Source organism: Pogona vitticeps, chromosome 2 (assembly GCF_051106095.1).
Source record: "Pogona vitticeps strain Pit_001003342236 chromosome 2, PviZW2.1, whole genome shotgun sequence".
Lineage (NCBI taxonomy): Eukaryota > Metazoa > Chordata > Lepidosauria > Squamata > Agamidae > Pogona > Pogona vitticeps.
Window position 1 is genome coordinate 85,641,277 of NC_135784.1, and position 16,201 is coordinate 85,657,477.

The following is a 16,201-nucleotide window of genomic DNA, read 5'->3' on the forward strand; positions in this document are numbered from 1 at the left end:
TATGTCTATATTGTTGTGTTGCAGCTCTGGTGTGTTTGATTTTGGGATATATTTTCCAGAACTTTCTGTTTCTACAATGCCATAAAGAACTAGTACAATCTGTAGTCACTTTGTTATTTTTTGTTGAACGTTGAGTTGGCATGAGGTGAGGAGAGTAACATTTCCAAGTTCTCTGAGGGACATTGCACATGGAAGCAGACTGGAAAAAAATAAAAAAGAAGAACTGAGCACAAGGAGTGAAAGTGGTAGGATGGGAACCTCTTGTGCAAGTGTAGTTGCTAACTTTGTTCGAAGAAACTAGCAGCACAGTGAGGCTCTGGTGAACCAGCTTTTGTGAGCCAGCGCAGTCCAAAAGCTGCCTTGGACCACACTGGGCACTGAGGCCTGACATTTATTCCTTTCATCTGAGTCCAAGCGAGGGCCTCCTGTCCTGAGCCCCAATTCACAAGAAGTTACCTCTCTAGGTGACTGATGGTTGATGACACCAGCAAGAGCCCAAGAGGGTTACCCCATGGAAATGGTTTCTTAAGTGGCAGGTTGGCACGGCTGCTTATCATCACTGCCTTGTTAAAAGGCCAGAACATTCTACTACATGGGGAGCAAAATGTGGTAAAATTGCCTTCCCTTCTAGAGAGAAAATACAGAGAGGAGGCTGTAAGTGAACAAGGTACCCTGAGAGAAAGAGCTCTTTTGGCCTGTGGTGACTTGTTCCTTTGTCTGGTAGAAAATGGGATCGAAGAGCAGTTGCCTCAGCTGGCCCACCAGATGATCCCGCTGCCACTTTAAACTGTCCCTCTGTGTTCATTGCTTCGCCCACTTTCTTTGGAGGGTGGGGGAGAGAGAGAGCGCTGCTCTGCCTACTTGAGCCCTGATACTCTTGCTTTGCCCCCATCCTGTGGTGAAGTGACAAGGTTATCTGTCCGCTCGAGCTCCTCCCCATGGGGTTCCTCACAGCTCTGCTTCCCAAGGCTCTGTCAGGCAGGCACGACAGTTTTCATTAACCACTACAGCGGCATGGTGGCTTCGTGTGTTTGTACCAACTCTGTCACCATGACAGCAGCACAGAGAGGCCTGCAGGCTGCATTATTGCTGCCATTGCCATTCCATTCTCTCTCCCCCCCCCCCACCCCCGTTGCTTCTCTGCAGTCAGGAATGGCAACTGTCAGCTTTGCAGAGAGCACATGGCTGTGGGGAGGTGACATGCTGAGCTGCTCCAGGCTCTCCTCAGCAGACGCTCCAGACCCTCCCTCCCTTGAAAAGACATAGGGCCAGGCATCTCTGTCATGAGTTTTCTATCCACACACAGTCAAATGTCGCAGGCAGGCTGGCAGGCAGGCACTGACCCAATCATGGATCCAGCCCCCGCTCCAAGTTAGCATTATAATTGAAACAGAGAATACATGTTGGCCTTCCCAACCAGCTCAAAGCACAGCTACGTATATCTTCCCAGTCCCTCAGTACTTGATGTTATCGTGCCTTCTGTAGAAGGGAGAGACCTTTGCTAGCCTCTTCCATCTGTGATTGTCTTTGTTGGGAAATTTAGACTGTATTTCCAGCAAGTCCTGTTGCTACAACTTTCAACCTGTCCCAATGTATTATATACATCTGGATTCACCACTGGGGAGGGTAAAGACGATGTCAGAGGCAGGAAGAAGGACTCTCCGTAATACAGAAGGGAGGAATTGGACTCTGGAGCTTTCAGTTGGTGACTGCTCTTTTACACCAGTTTGAGAGGAAAGAGAGAGAAAGAGAGAGAGAACAGCCAAATCCCTGAGCCAGGTGGCTGACTTTCACTCTGGCTGTCAAAAAGTCAGACGGCAAGGCTACCCTAAACAAAGAATATACAGTACAAGTGGTGGGACTCGCAATGGCATTGTTGTGTTGTGGTTGTTTCTGACTGCCAGGGGCTCCGTTCTAGTCACCATCCACATTTCCTCTTCCACAACTCTGGATCAGAATTCTGTGCCTACTCAGCATGTTTCAGACTGTCACTGGTCCTTTTGAGCTGGGTGCAAAAGGTGCCAGTCACCCCAGCTTTCTTCTACTTCTGCAAACCTGGAGGTTCTCTTGAGTCTGGCAATACCTCTCTTTTATACCCTTTTGGCTGCCAAAGTAACTGCCCACACGAAAGGGACGAGAGAGCTGGCAATTAGTACAAGATGTACATATCGCTTTCTCTGTGCATCTATGAATCCAGATCTTGAGGTCAGTAAATGCCCAGCACTAGGCAACTCCCTGTAGTGTAAGAAGTCCCACACAGAGATATCCCAATGGGTATGTGCAGTTTCAAGGGTTTGGGATCTCCCTGCATCCCAAGGCTCTTCCCCCCGCCCCGAATTCATGAGGTCCCCACCTCCACCCCTTTTCCAACTTATTCAACCAGATAGAATCTAGGAATAGATCTCATCTTGCGTCTGCTGGTAGAGCGGAGGTGGAGGAATGGAAAGAGGCTATGAATCAAGGCCTAGGGTCTATTCTTGGCTCAGAAAGCGTGGAGTGAGAGATCCCGGATTTCTTTAAAGGGGGGGGGGCGCTGGGAGAACCTGGCCCCTCTCGGGCTCCATAGGGCTCTTCCGATTTCTCCCGCCTGCCTCTTCCAGCTTTTCCCCTGACGTCCCGTCCCGTGCAGAGGCTGCATTCGTGACGTAGAGGGGGGGGAGAGAGAGAGAGACCCGCCCGGATCGGAAAGGACAGCGCGGGAGCCAAGCAAATCCCGGCAGGAAATTCCAATCAGGAGCAGAAAGGAGCCCCCGGGACCATCAGCCCAGCCCAGCGGCACTGCCTTTTTCGTAGTGCCGCCGCCATCACTTGCAACCTCGAGCCCTACTTCGGACGCTTCCCGGAGGAAAGCTCACGACAAACCAAGCAACTCCCCCTCCCGCCCCCAAATATCGGGGAAAGAGGCTGGCAGTTGCCGCCGGAGGGAGGAGCCAGAGGGCGGGCCTGGCGGAGGGCGAGAGAGAGAGAGAGACAGAGAGAGAGAAAGAGAGAGAGAGAGAAAGAGAGAGAGACGCGTGAGCGCTCGCCGCCGCGGAGAAGACAAAGGGAAAGCGCCTCCTCGGCACCGCCCGCGTGGAGGCTGCGGCGTCGGGCGATGGGCAAGGCGGGAGAGGGGTAGCCAACCAGCCAGCCAGCCTATGCCAGGCGCCGCTCTCCCCGCTCCCGAAAGGCGAGCAGAGGATTCCCAGGCGGTTATCCCCGCTGCCCCGGACCCAAGGCTGGAGGATGGCTCCGCCGCCTTCCAGAGATGAAGCTTCTGTGGGCGAGCCCTGATCTCGGCGCTGGAAGTGACGGTGAGGAAGAGGAAGGAAGAAGACCCTTTTCCAGCGAGGGAAGGCGGACGCGGGGGTAGGGGCGACTCTGGTGCGAGTTGCCGGAGCTGCTGGCTCAGACGCTGGGCTCTCTCTTGCCTCCTCCCCCCGCCCGCCTGCCCGCCCGCTCCCCGCGGCGAGTGGAAGGGAAAGCCTCCCCCCCACGGCCTCCCCTCTCGCCACGTGCAGCTCCGCGTCCCTCCGAGGTGTCCCCCCAAAAGCGAGCCGCTCTCCTCCTTTCCCGCCTCCCTGCCTCCCTCCCCCCCCCCCCCGGCGAGGCGACAGGCGCCACCAGCTGGGCTGCGCGCTTCCTCGCCTCCTGTTGCTGGAGCACCTGGGGATTTGGCACAGCCGCGGAACGTGGCGGCGGCTCCCGTGGCTGGCAACAGACTTGCCAGGAAGCGATTGGCAGCGTGGGGGAGGAACTGAACGACATGGGGGGGGGGAGATGGGGGAGGGAGGACAGGCAAGAAAGAGGGAGAAGCGGGGGAAACGGCCGCGCTCTCGCTTGCCCGTGTGAACGCGCGCCCGCTTTTGCACTGGGAGGGAGTCTGGGTCCCTCTCTACGTATGTGTGGTGTGCGTTTGTTCCGATGGAAACGCCGCCTCTCTGCGGTCGGTGCAAGTTCGGTGGGTGCCCTTAGTTGCGTGGAACACTTGTCTGCCGTGGGTCTGTTGTTTTCGGGTGGGGAAGGATTCGTTCTTTTCGGCCAGTGTCAAACCTACACGACCATAAAGACTGGTTCGAGGTTCTGGAAATGGAGGAGGCCTTGCTCTCTCTCTCTCTCTCTCTCTCTCTCTCTCTCTCTCTCTCTCTCTCTCTCTCTCTCTCTCTTTCTCTCTCTCTCTCTCTCTCTCTGTGTGTGTGTGTGTGTGTGTTGAGCGAGGTGAGATTGCCCTAGAGGGGAAGGGTCAGAAATATGAGCTGCTCTAAAGTTTCGGGGCTGCTGTTCCCAGTACTATAGTCCTGCCAGCATAGCCAGTGGATAAAGCTGACAAGGGTTGCAGCTCACACATTGCATTGCACACATAGCACTGGCTTCATGGTTGGCATAGATGGAGTTAATGTGATTTCTGGAAAAACAGAGCTGGAGACATTTCCCTTTGGAAAGTAGGGTGGAACCAGAGTGCGAGGGAGAGACTGGGCCTGTTGCTCACCCCCCCCATGCCATCTTTCCCCAGTGTGCAGTTCTGTGTACCACGGAGTCTGTACAAAGCGATGCATCTGTCATTCCTTCTAGTGGCAAGTAGTAGCTAGAAAGGTGCCAGTCTTCCATCTCCTTCTAGGACTCAATTGTGGAGTATTAGAATCCGAGCTGGATCTTGGAATATGGGAGATGATGTGTCCCAATATGCAGAATACCTTTAGCTAGGTCTTGTAGGGCAAATGACGTAGCCTTTGGGCACAATCAAGCACTCTTCTTTTTAGAAATCAGGTATCACTCCTAGATGTCCCTTTGGATTCATGGCAGTGAGTCTTTTTCTCCAGGGATGAGGCGAAGACACTTCACACATGCTCAGGAGCTTCTTTAATCCCACATGCCCCAGACTGAGCTTTGCCTCAAGTGTGTTATCAGTGGCGAGACAACAAACCCTCTTTGTGCAGCTTGTGTCCCTTTGCATCGGCTGCTCTTTGTGGCCTCTTGAGAGACTATTAAGGGCTTGCTGGTTTCCAATTAAGTCTGGGTGAGCTCTGCACAACCCCCTCCTCCCCACCCCCACCCCCCAGCCTGGGATGTCTCTCTAACCCACTTGCCTGTACAGAAGGGCCATTACACACATGGATGAACAAAGCTGATATGTGAGGAGAAGCCTCAATAGAAGTGGGGGGGGGCAGTGAGTGCGGATAGCTGTAAGAAAGCACCTTCTTGAACATCTGAGAGGCAAAAGCCGACTATCTCCCAGATTCACATCTGCCCTCAATGTAGGTAAGAGGCTGAGATGGGCACCATGCACCTCAGTGTAGACACACAGAGAGGGTCCCTGAGGTAGGAGAGGCTGTGAATCTCTCCATTCAGGAACACCAAGAGATTTCAGGGATCGGTCAGCAGTCCCTCCTCTGGGTGCTCTAGACTGGCGAGGTGGGGGCCGATGGGGGTGGACAGCCTGGGTTTCTAAAGGGAGGATGGGTTCTGTGGATTGCTCCTCTGATGCAATGCTACAAAAAACCCCACCTCTCCAACAGCCACAGCCAACACAACATGCCAGTCATCCTGTTCTGCCTCCTGGAGAAGCCAGCCTCGTACAAGGCCAGATTCATGCTGAGGAGGAGTCCTTGCCAAGGTGCTGCTAAGTCTTTACTTTGACATTTATCGTCGTGATTTGGTGCTGGAATCTGCATTGCCCAGCACAGGCGTCGCTGTTCCCTTTCCTTTTAGGGAGAGGGAAGGCACTCGATTCTCCTCCTGTAGGATTTCTCTTTCAATTCAGAGGGTTGCAGTTGGTGGATGTATGGGGGGGAAAAAAACACCAAACCCACCCGTATAGTACATTGAGATATCTGTATCTATCTATATTTATATCTACATAGCTAAGTGCTCAGGGAATTGCTATACATTCCTGGGTCTTTAGGCAAGGAGTACACCCTCCCGTACATGTACACATGTGTATATTGGATTTCCTTATTTTAATTAGTAGGAGTAGTTAATGTTTTTATTTGTGTCAGAGCATTGCAATACACAGGATGGCTGTATTAATATGATTTAGGCTTAAAAGAGCATCCCAGTCTTTTCTGTTGGAGAGGATTGATTGGCTACCTGCATGAACTTAAACATTGCCCCCCCCCCACCCCTGTACAATGCTAAGGCTGTTGTTGGCGTAACTTTGAAATGCCTTTCCTGCTGTGACAGTGCTCCATTGAGCCATGTTTTGCTGTGGGCTGGTACCCCATCATCAGTTCTGGAATTCTGTTTGCCACAGTGGCCAAAGGGATAACCCTAAGGGAAGCTAAGAAGCAGGGCTTGAAAGCTAGGGCCCTGTCCTGCTGGTTTTCAAAGGTGTGTCCCTCACTGGTTTATGACTACCTGTCCTTTGAATGTTTTGCGTTGTGGGTTAGTAGGGTGTTCATCTTGCCCTGTCCTCCATTAAGTGGGGCTGTGTTGTCCCCATGGACTGTAATATATTCACAAAAATCTAAGTAGCTCTGTGAATGCTTGCTTCTGGCCAGCAGCCAACAAAATCTCACAGAGTCAAGATTGTTCCAGGTAGAGGTCTTGCAGGATGACCTTGTCTTTGTTCCACAACTTTCTGCACTTAGAAAGTGACTGCAATCCAATGGATAAGTTGGAAAAGCTACTGTTCCTGGAACTCCATGGCCAGTGTAGCTACTGGCCATGGACCTGAAATGCATCTGGCCATAGCAGTACTTTGCATTACCCTTTAAGAAAATATTCATCTTTAAATATTCATCTTTAAAAATTACTATGTATGTATGTATGTATATATTTACTTATTTTTGCATTATGGTAATTCAAATTCTGTGGCATTGGAAAGCAGTAGTTACTTGTTATGCCCTGTAATCATTATACAGAAGTCAAAATAGGCACCTGGGCTTTGGGTGGGTGAAGCAACCAGTCTCAAATAGGTTATTTGGATGTACCATTAAAGGATATCAAGTGATCAAGGTTCCTTGCTATTCCTGTTAGAGGTGTAAAAATGTCTGTGTGTGGGAGAGGGAGAAAATGTGAATTTTGGGTAAGATTGTAGAATTCTCCCCTCACCCGCTCTGGCCAATCTGTGCAGAAGGAAACAAAGGTATGGAGGGCATTGTACTCCTTTGTCCAGTTTAGTTCCCACTTGTTCCATGAGAAGTCATTCTCATGCTCACATACCTATCTTTTGAGCTATAAGAACTGGAGAAATGCTGTAAAAAAAAAAGGAAGGAAGGAGGGAAACGGTAGCAGCAGCTGGGCTTCCTAGGAAGCTGGCTCATATGCCTACCCTCAAATTCCATTATTTGTATATTGGAATTACAGAGGATTTGTAGCCACCCTTTAGATAATGCTAGCTTTATGCTGTTGGAGTTCCTTGGAAGAAGATAACTGGCTGTAGAAGACCGCTAGTTCATCGGTGTCTTCACCCCCCTTTCTTTCTTTCTTTCTTTCTTTCTTTCTTTCTTTCTTTCTTTCTTTCTTTCTTTCTTTCTTTCTTTCTTTCTTTCTTTCTTTCTTTCTTTCTTTCTTTCTTTCTTTCTTTCTTCCTTCCTTCCTTCCTTCCTTCCTTCCTTCCTTCCTTCCTTCCTTCCTTCCTTCCTTCCTTCCTTCCTTCCGTCCGTCCGTAAGCCCGTCCGTCCGTCCGTCCGTCCGTCCGTCTGTCTTTTGATAAATTTTGGAAAGAGCAAAGGGCATCACTTTGTTGTTGGCATCTCTAGAGTACCCCCTAGTATCTCCCCCGCCATACTCTACCAGCAGCCATGTTCATCCTTGGCTCAGTTACATTTCTTTGATGGGAGCTGCCAAGTGAGACAAGCACCCAAGACACTTTTTCTGTCTGAAGCAAAAGTGCCCACTTTCTTCTGCATACTAAAGGTGCTGGATAGGCAGTTGAATTTCACTTCACCAGTAGTGACTGGGCAGGATCCTGCACTGCAGCTGAAGACAACAGGGCAGCTTACAGGTTGCAAGAGTCCCCCCCCCCCAACGTGTGCTTTCAGTAAAGATGAGAATGGCTGGCTCATTCCATTCCGTTCATTTCCTATTTCCATTGGACTAACCAGCCACTCCCAGAATGCTTTTCTTGTTGTCTCCTACTTTTTGATCACTGCTTCTGTATTTAAAGTTGACTATTCATATGTGGTGATGCCTTGTGGTTGTTCTGTATACAGATAATTTTTGCTTATAATCTCTCGAAATAGCTTTTATTAGTGGATGATATATCACAATTGAAAATATGTATGCAATATTGAAATATATTTTATCAACTTATTGATGGCACATATAGTAATAGTTCAGTTTGTTTTAGCCTCACTTGGGCTTCAGAACACTTTGGGCCTTTGTAGTTCAAGAATAGGAAAGGATGTGGAGGAAAACAATAAAGATTGCAAAAGGTTGATAAAAACCGTGCAAGGGGGTGGAGAGCTGTGTCCCTGGATACTTTTGTAGCTTCCATAATCCCCACCACTTGCAAGGCTGGCTGAGACTGATGGAAGTTGTGGGCTAAAAACATCTGGAGTGCTACAGTTGCTGATCCTTGTTGTTAGTTATAGGACTATTGAAGCAAAGGTGTACAGCCCTTGCTTCAAAGGGATTTTGACATCTCTGCTGCAGATCTATTGTATATCTTCCAATTGGATATAGATCTGCTATTGTCAGTTGTGACTTCCTCCTCCTCCTGATGTCTTAACAAGTGGTCAGAAAGTACACGGACCTATCTGAGCAGACCACTGTACTGTCCATGTTTTGGTAGATCAATGGATATTTGTTGGTTGCTGTGATTCATAGAAGGCATTCCTCAAGGGAAGAATATTCAGGACCAACAACCGTAGGTTCTTTAGACTTCAGCTACTACAGAGATCCTTGTCATACATTGTGAATTGTAAAGACAAGGTTCTAGTAAAAATGGAGTCAGTCCACACAAGACTGAAGTCAGGCAAGGTTTCAGTTTTAAGAACTGGTTTAGGCTCTGATGGTTGTAAGGCTGTTTATCCCCAGTAGTAGACACAGCAGAGTGGTGGCAGTAGGGAAATGGTTCCCCTTCGGCAATGGCTGATCTCTGAATGCCTTGAGATGGTGAGGAATACAAATAGTTGTGCTTTGGGGGCTTGCCAAGGGTGCAGCTGCACAGATTTGTGTTTTTGGATTCCAAAAGCATAAATCTGCACACTTCTGATTGCAAACATATCCTACTTCTTCTCTCCTTAAAGCAGACCTGGGCAAAGTGTGGCCCTCCAGATATTCCTGAACTGTAAATCCCAACATTCCTCACTGTGTGGGCTAGGCCCAAATCTTCTCACTGTTGGCTGTGTGGGATAGGAATTATGGGAGTTGCAGTTCAGTAACATCTGGAAGACCGCATTTTGCCCACCCCTGCCCTAAAGGTATCTAACTGACAGAATTGAAAAGGACTGGATTTCTGGACTCTAATTCCCCGTGGCCATGCTGACAGGGAGAGCCCAGGTGTCATTGTTCCCAAGGGCAACTTTGCCCAGCTCTGGATTGACCGTTGTGGGGACAGAATTCTGGACTTAGGCAGTGCTTCCATCTGACCTAGAAGGGCTTCTGTGTTTGTATGGAGGCTCATCAGCCAGAGTCAAAAGGCCTAAAACTGTTTTGCAAAACATATTGCCAGGTATCCCTGAGGATAAAACAGGAGTGGAATCTGAGGTTCCAATTAGTTCTTGGTAGGCCTTCGGTGACTTTGCACATTCTGTCCACTTTCATTCCTCGGTTGTTTTGTCCAGTAGTGAGTCTTAGACTGTATGTCTTAACTGTGCCTCCCTTTGTTTCTGGCCATCTTTGGAGAAAGATAGATTCTCACAAGTTTTACACAAGTTGGTGGGGACCAAATTCAGAACGGAAGAGATTCTAACTCCTGGTGTAGAATTCCTCAGAATTTAATCTTGATGTAGTTGCATTTTGGAACTATATATGTACACGCATATGTATATGCATATGAAATGTACACACACACGTGTGAATAGCATCTAGACATACTGTTCGAGAGGACATGGTGGCTGGGGGGATTTTGAAAGTTATGATCTCAAACGTAACATTTTCCAAGCTCTGGTCCAGTAATACCACCTACTATGCTTGAGCTTAGCGCTCAGAAGTGGCTTCCCTCTGCAGTATATGAGCCAGAGGAATTCGTCATGAAAGCTGCCGATGTTCTCCTGACAATGTGGTCTGAGGAGCAGACATCACAACAGGGAAAATGACAAAGAAAGCATGAGGTCAGTGGAGAGAACAGACTTGACACCAAGCCTTTGCTGAGGGAAAAGTGACATCCCACTTCTATAAAGCCTTGTGGTTTCATGCTTGTTGCTCTGTAAGCTACCCCGCGAAGAGGATGGCCATTATCGACGACCTGGCAGGGATGAGGGAAAGAAGGCAACGTGTCAAACAGACCTTGGCAGTCTTGTTCATGGCGCCATGTGGCAACCAGGCTCTTGAGGGGTGAAATTGAGAGATGTGTGGGCAGGAGACTTCTGTGGTGGTTGCTGCTGGAGAGCAGATGAGCTCCCTCAGGCTGCCAGTGCCCATGGGAAGGAAGCGTGAGGTAGCGCTTTGGCACTTGAGCTTTTGCTGTTTTATTGGCTTCTCTTCACTGCATTAAGTGAATGTTTTGTGCTTTGTAGTTTCCTGAAGCCCTTCTTTCCCTGCCAGAGTGGTTGCCCGTCAAGCGTTCTCTCCCTCTCTCCCCCCCTCCCTTGGCGCACACCAACTTAACTTAAACAGCTAGGGCAATGGGAGCCACAGACTTGGTCAGAACACCATATGCCAGCCTGCTTTGTGTGCACAATGTGCACATGCCTGTGAGCACATGTGACAGAGAATGTGTGGGCAACCCAGTGGCTGCATAGAACGGGTCAGCTATAACTGTGCACATGCTTGCTTGGTGGGTGCTGGCTAGAGACTGCTAAAGCAGCAAGGTTGCTTTGTGGGTTCGTATGCTGCGGGTGCTGTATAACCATTTCGCACCTACTAGGCCAAGAGCTTCCCCCTCTTCTTTGTAGCTGCCCGTGGTAAGACTGATGTGCCTGGGAGGACTGCATTGTCTGCATCGGTGTCATGACTGTGCGCCTCCCCCCCCCCATCATGAACGTTTCATTGCTGCCTGCTTGTTTTATTGGGGAAGGGGTTAGACAGCGCAGGGCCTGTCCAGTGTGCCTGTCCTACACTCAATGGCCTTATCTGTCTGTTTTTTTAGATAAAGAGTTCCTGTCATCCCTGTCCTTGGCCCCCCAAAGCTCTGACCTAGCAATGGGAAGGAGTTGGGCTGGGTGCTGGTGTTACTGGTCGTGTCACTCAAGAACTCAGGAACTTCAAGAAGAGAATACAGGCCATGCTCACGAACTCCCCCAGCACTCTCCTTTCCTCCGCTGGGCTCCATTAGGGGCAAGAACTCCCCCTTCTCCATAAAAGGCCCAGCCTTGTCGCTGCATCCAATCAACTGTTTCCATGGCAACGGCTGCAAATCGCACAGAGGAGGCTGTTTGACTAGAAGAGGCAGAAGCTGCTGCAGCGCCCAGGCCTTGGCCAACCATTCCACGGACACGCGCTGAGGTCCTGCCAGGGGTGGAACTTGTGCCATATCTGGAAAAGGTGAGAAGACACACACAAGCGAAGCTGAGGGACGCTTTGTGATTCTGCCAACATGACTGGGCATCCAGCGACACAGGGACAAGGCCCTTTGCAGAAGTGAGGCTGGTATTCCCTCTTTGCAGAAGCAGTCGGAGACAGAGCGAGCGTCTTCCCAACACCATCTTGACTCCCAAATCCAGCTGGAGGTGCAGAACACCTGTTTCAAAACCCATCGAGAGAAACTTCTAGGGCACTCCACCAGTTCCCAGGAGCAAAGATGGTGATGTCCCATGGCACCTACACCTTCCTTACCTGCTTTGCTGGTTTCTGGCTGATCTGGGGCCTCATCGTGTTGCTATGCTGCTTCTGTAGCTACTTGCGGCGACGCATGAAACGGCGACAGGAAGAGCGGCTGCGGGAGCAGCATTTACGCACGCTGGAGATGGAACCCCTACACTATGAGGGTTATGGGGGCCCTGCCTATGGCGGCTCAGGCTATGGAGCTGGCTATATCCGAAGCCCACCAGGCATTGCTGTGCCCCACCGACTCCGCATTGAGCCCCACCGTCCTCACCTCCCACCCCCAAGGCCTTGGAGCTGCAGGCATGGTAAGGGCAAAGGGAGGGCTTTTAGGGCACACGTGACTCATACAGTGAATGGACGCTTGACAGGATAGGTGGAGGGATATGTGTCTCAGGAGTTATTGCTGGCTTTCATTTTAAGGTATCCACAGTGGCCTTCCAAAAATTGAAGTATTTAAGACTTTAAACTATAGCTCATTCATTTCTTTTCTAGCTTCATCTCTTTTAACGTGGAAAAGAGAGTGATTCTTACATTGCTTAAAGCAGGACCGGGAAACCTGTAGTTCCCCAAGTGAAGTTGGACCACAATTCCTCATTCCAGTCCACTGTCCTTCCTGGCTAGGGCTGATGGGAGCTGTAGTCCGGTGACTTCTTGAGGACCACCAGTTTCCCACTGCTGGTGTGAAGGATTACAGATGAGCTCAAGCTTAAAGATATGCCAGGATACTTATTTTAAGGAGCAAGCAGTCCCCTTCTGGGGCAGTGTACTAACAGTCCCTCCTACTCTTGGTCCTTTTTGAGTTGATTGCTAAATGTGGCTCTGTAGGTGTTGTTAGTTTTTGAGCTTTCTCCATCGTCACCTCTGGGCTCCAGAACCCAAGGCGTAGGGTGGGTAGAATGGTCTCCTTCCTGCTGTCCTTCTGCTGTAAGGAAACACCTTTTATCGAGAGAACGCTTTGACATCTAAAAAGTAGTGTGGTATAATGCACAGAAAGACTAGGATTCAGGAGACCTGGATTTAAATCCCTATTTGGCCATATAACTCAGTGTGTGTATGTTTAAGCACTAGTAAAGACACTCCCTATTTCATTTACCTTGAAAGCCTGATTACAATCACTGTAAGTTGGTTTTGACTTGATGGCACATAATACACATTTCCCTCTAAATGAGTTTGTTTTTGAGGATGGCTTTGGCTGGATGGTGTCTTCTTACTGATGTATTTTCAAATGTGGTTTTAATGTTTTAGTTGTGTTTGCTATTACTTACTGTTAGCACTGTTTGCCTCCTGGACTGCCATTTGCTGTCGAAATCATGAGGTGTAAATAAGTTGGATAAATATGCCATTAGAGTGAAGGCCATTGGATCATCATGGCCTAGGAGGATCTACCTTTTGTTTCATATTAGTAGGAACATTATTACTTGCCCCCTGCCCACCTCCAGAGGTTGAGAATTGAGGGCCTGTATCTCCAGTTCTGTACATTGAACAGGTGTGATCACTTTGTTTTCAGAGCCAGATCCATCCAAGCCGCCCTGCTATGAGGAAGCTGTGCTGATGGCTGAGCCCCCACCGCCTTACAGTGAAGTCCTGACAGACACACGTGGCTTGTACCGCAAGATCAACACTCCCTTCCTGAGCCATGAGCAGCCGGAGAAGCAGGAGCAGCCACCCAGTTATAAGCCCCTTTTCCTGGACCGGGGCTACGGCTCAGCTCTTCACCTGCCAAGTTCTGCCAGCCGGGGCCCCACCTGCACCAGCCTCTACTTGGAGTCAGAGCACTCGCAGCGCATCTTCCCCAGCTGGACAGACTCAGAACTCAGCACCAGAGACAGCTATGAGCCTGGGCCTTGGCATCTGCCCGTCTCAATGCCTTTGTTTGGCAGGACTACGGCAGTTTAGCGTGCCCTGCTGCAGCCATCTGTGCGGGACTGTAGGTTGCTGCCGGAAGCTGGAGACGGCCAGCTGGTAGCCGTGGGAGCCACCAAGGCCCTTAGTCCAAGCCTTCCAGCCATGTCAGGGCCACAGGCCTTCACAGGGCAAAGATCCCCATCATCACTATTGACCTCTTGGCCAGGGTGAGAATGGGGCTGGTCTCCCCATCTCACCCACTTTCCTTTTACTGGGCCCACTCCAGGCTCTGTTGGTGCTGACTGTAAGGGGGCCTCTGGCTTGGCCTAAACTTTGTTTCCTATTTTTTGTTTGTTACATTTTGACAATAATAAAGTTTGTGGAACTTGATTTATTACTATAAACCTGGTACTGGGTGGTTTTGAGTCCATGCATGAGAAAGGTGGGTGCATTGTGCTTTTAGATTGAAATATGCACTGTGGGTAGGAGGTGAAGCAACCCCATTTCCAAATAACAGTAGTCCACAGATTCTGGGTTTGATTACCCAGAAAGGAAGCCTCTTCCAGGAATGCATTCTTTTGTTACCAGTGCCACCTAGTGGCTTTCCCCAGCTGACACGATCACTTCAACTGCACATTGATGTTCATCCTGTTCCCTTTTCCACCTGTCACATGAATCCCAAAATCTATTTTTAAAAAACCCACCCAGTTTTCATAGGCCTCTTTCTCCCACCAAAGTACTTTTCTAAACATTTATGGCTTACAGCAAACAGCCCTATCAAAACACCAATAAAAGAACATTTAAAACAAGAGGCAGGCAGTTTTCCACGGAATCCACTTCACACAGCCAGTGGCCTTGTCTTCCTGCCCCCTCCATACATTAACACTTTTTTTTTAAAAAGGGGGAAAAAATGGAAAGAAAAGAAGGAGGTCACCCCATGCTGCAAAGCCAGCTGCCCTGCTTGGAATCAATTTATTTATTAACATACATAAGCACATTGCTGTTACAGAATTTGTGCTTTCAAAAAAACAGTTACGGTACATGAGAGAAAGGAAACCAAGCATGGGATGGAGGAGGGAAGAGGGTGGAAAAAGAGGGGGAAAGGGGAGCCCACCCAGAGAGCAGCCTCTTGTCCCAGGCTCTCAGGGCAAATCAAGGCCTAAGGAGAAGGGTCTGGAATGAGCTTGCTCTCAACCATGGGGCCATTAGAGCTGAGCTGTGATGGTAAAAGTGGTTCCTGGCTGCTGCTCACTCCTACTGATGCCGAAAGCTGAACAGGGATCTTGTCACTTCCCTAGACGTTGGGCATGGTGGAGACCAAATGAGGAAGGCAGAGCAAGGGTTGGGAACTAGAGCCTTGCCCACACCGGGCCATTTTATTGCCATAATTTTATTTTAAATTCGTGCAAAATCCTCAAAACTCTGGGTAGAGTCAGAGAGGAGGAAAGACTCCTCCCCACCCTATCCCACCCTCCCCCAAGAGCAGCACGCAGAGGAGATCAACCCAGTTGGCTTAAATGGCAACTTGGGAGGGGAATCAGAAAAAACCTGGTGGGCAGAAGAGGCAAGGGGAAAGGGGGCTGCAGGGAAGCTACCAACAAAGAAGGGGACCAGGCAGATTTACACGTTTTCCTATTTGACAACATTAGAAAAAGAGAGAGAAAGAAAGAGAAAGAGAGCGCGCTGGAAAAAAGTTACCCCATAGTACCATGGAGAATATCCTAACTGGCTGGGGCACATTCTGAGGCCTTGGACCGCAGGGCTACAATACGGAGCGAGCAGGCACCAGGCCTTCACTGCGGTTCCTCCAGGCTTGCACACGCTGGGCTCGCTGGGTGCACGGAACAGGGACAGGGACATGGGAGCCAGCCTTAAACGCTGCCCCCAAAGTTCTCCTCGTCGTCTGGCACTGGGTCAGCATCCCAACAAGTGATGTCGATCTCTGAGGGCGAAAGCAAGTGGATGATGGGTTAGTGAAGAAGGAGAGCCGTTTGCTCAGGCCATCCCTCTGAAAGAGGATCTTGCCCAAGCTTCTGTTCTCAGGGAGCTCCAGAGCAGGAGGGGGCCATGGGGAGGCCTCCCAGACGGCGGGAGGATGTGTCCCAAAGGTGGGATGTGTCCTAAAGGTGGCTCCACCCACCCATCCATCACCCTCACCTGGGGGCTTATTGTAGAACACTGGAGGAGGAGCCTTAGCAGATGGTTCTTCTGATTGGTTGAAGTCTTCATCTTGTGATTGGCTGAAGTAACCCTCACTGGTCTGGAGTGAAAGAAAGTTTTATTTTTTAAAAAAAAAATATTGTACATATATGAGATTACTGCTAGATCACCCTATCACCTTATTGTTGGGTCACTGTTAATATTGTTTCCCATATTTATGGCCCATAAAAGGATTGGCAAAAGCAGGACTAGAGGAAGGAAGGAAAGGGGGGGGGGGCTGGAATGGGAATGGCACCCAATCCAGTATGATGAACTCCCAAATCAGTTCATAGACCCTGATCACATT

General features: G+C 49.6%; 2 protein-coding genes and 1 long non-coding RNA gene across 16 annotated transcripts in view; 2 read left to right on the forward strand and 1 right to left on the reverse strand.

Annotated features, from left to right (window-relative positions):
• The first annotated feature begins 3,154 nt into the window (after nucleotides 1-3,154).
• Nucleotides 3,155-11,286, forward strand: LOC144586774 (uncharacterized). Its single transcript, XR_013541796.1, has 2 exons — nucleotides 3,155-3,293; nucleotides 11,174-11,286. It is a non-coding gene; the product is annotated as an uncharacterized LOC144586774 (long non-coding RNA).
• Nucleotides 11,287-11,317: 31 nt separating this feature from the next.
• PRR7 (proline rich 7, synaptic) lies at nucleotides 11,318-14,099 on the forward strand. Its single transcript, XM_020790446.3, has 2 exons — nucleotides 11,318-12,155; nucleotides 13,358-14,099. Exons 1-2 carry the CDS (start codon nucleotides 11,825-11,827, stop codon nucleotides 13,744-13,746), a joined length of 720 nt encoding a protein of 239 aa, XP_020646105.1. The 5' UTR covers nucleotides 11,318-11,824; the 3' UTR covers nucleotides 13,747-14,099.
• A 537-nt stretch (nucleotides 14,100-14,636) lies between these two features.
• DBN1 (drebrin 1) overlaps nucleotides 14,637-16,201 on the reverse strand; it is a 43,909-nt gene continuing 42,344 nt past the window's right edge. For all 14 annotated transcript variants that reach the window (XM_078385554.1, XM_072989915.2, XM_072989913.2 and 11 more), the window contains 2 exons: nucleotides 15,853-15,955; nucleotides 14,637-15,637 (listed from right to left, as the gene is read on the reverse strand). In XM_078385554.1, the coding sequence (XP_078241680.1) occupies nucleotides 15,567-15,637; nucleotides 15,853-15,955 (174 nt within the window). In that variant the 3' untranslated portion in view covers nucleotides 14,637-15,566. The remainder of the gene's footprint in view (nucleotides 15,638-15,852; nucleotides 15,956-16,201) is intronic.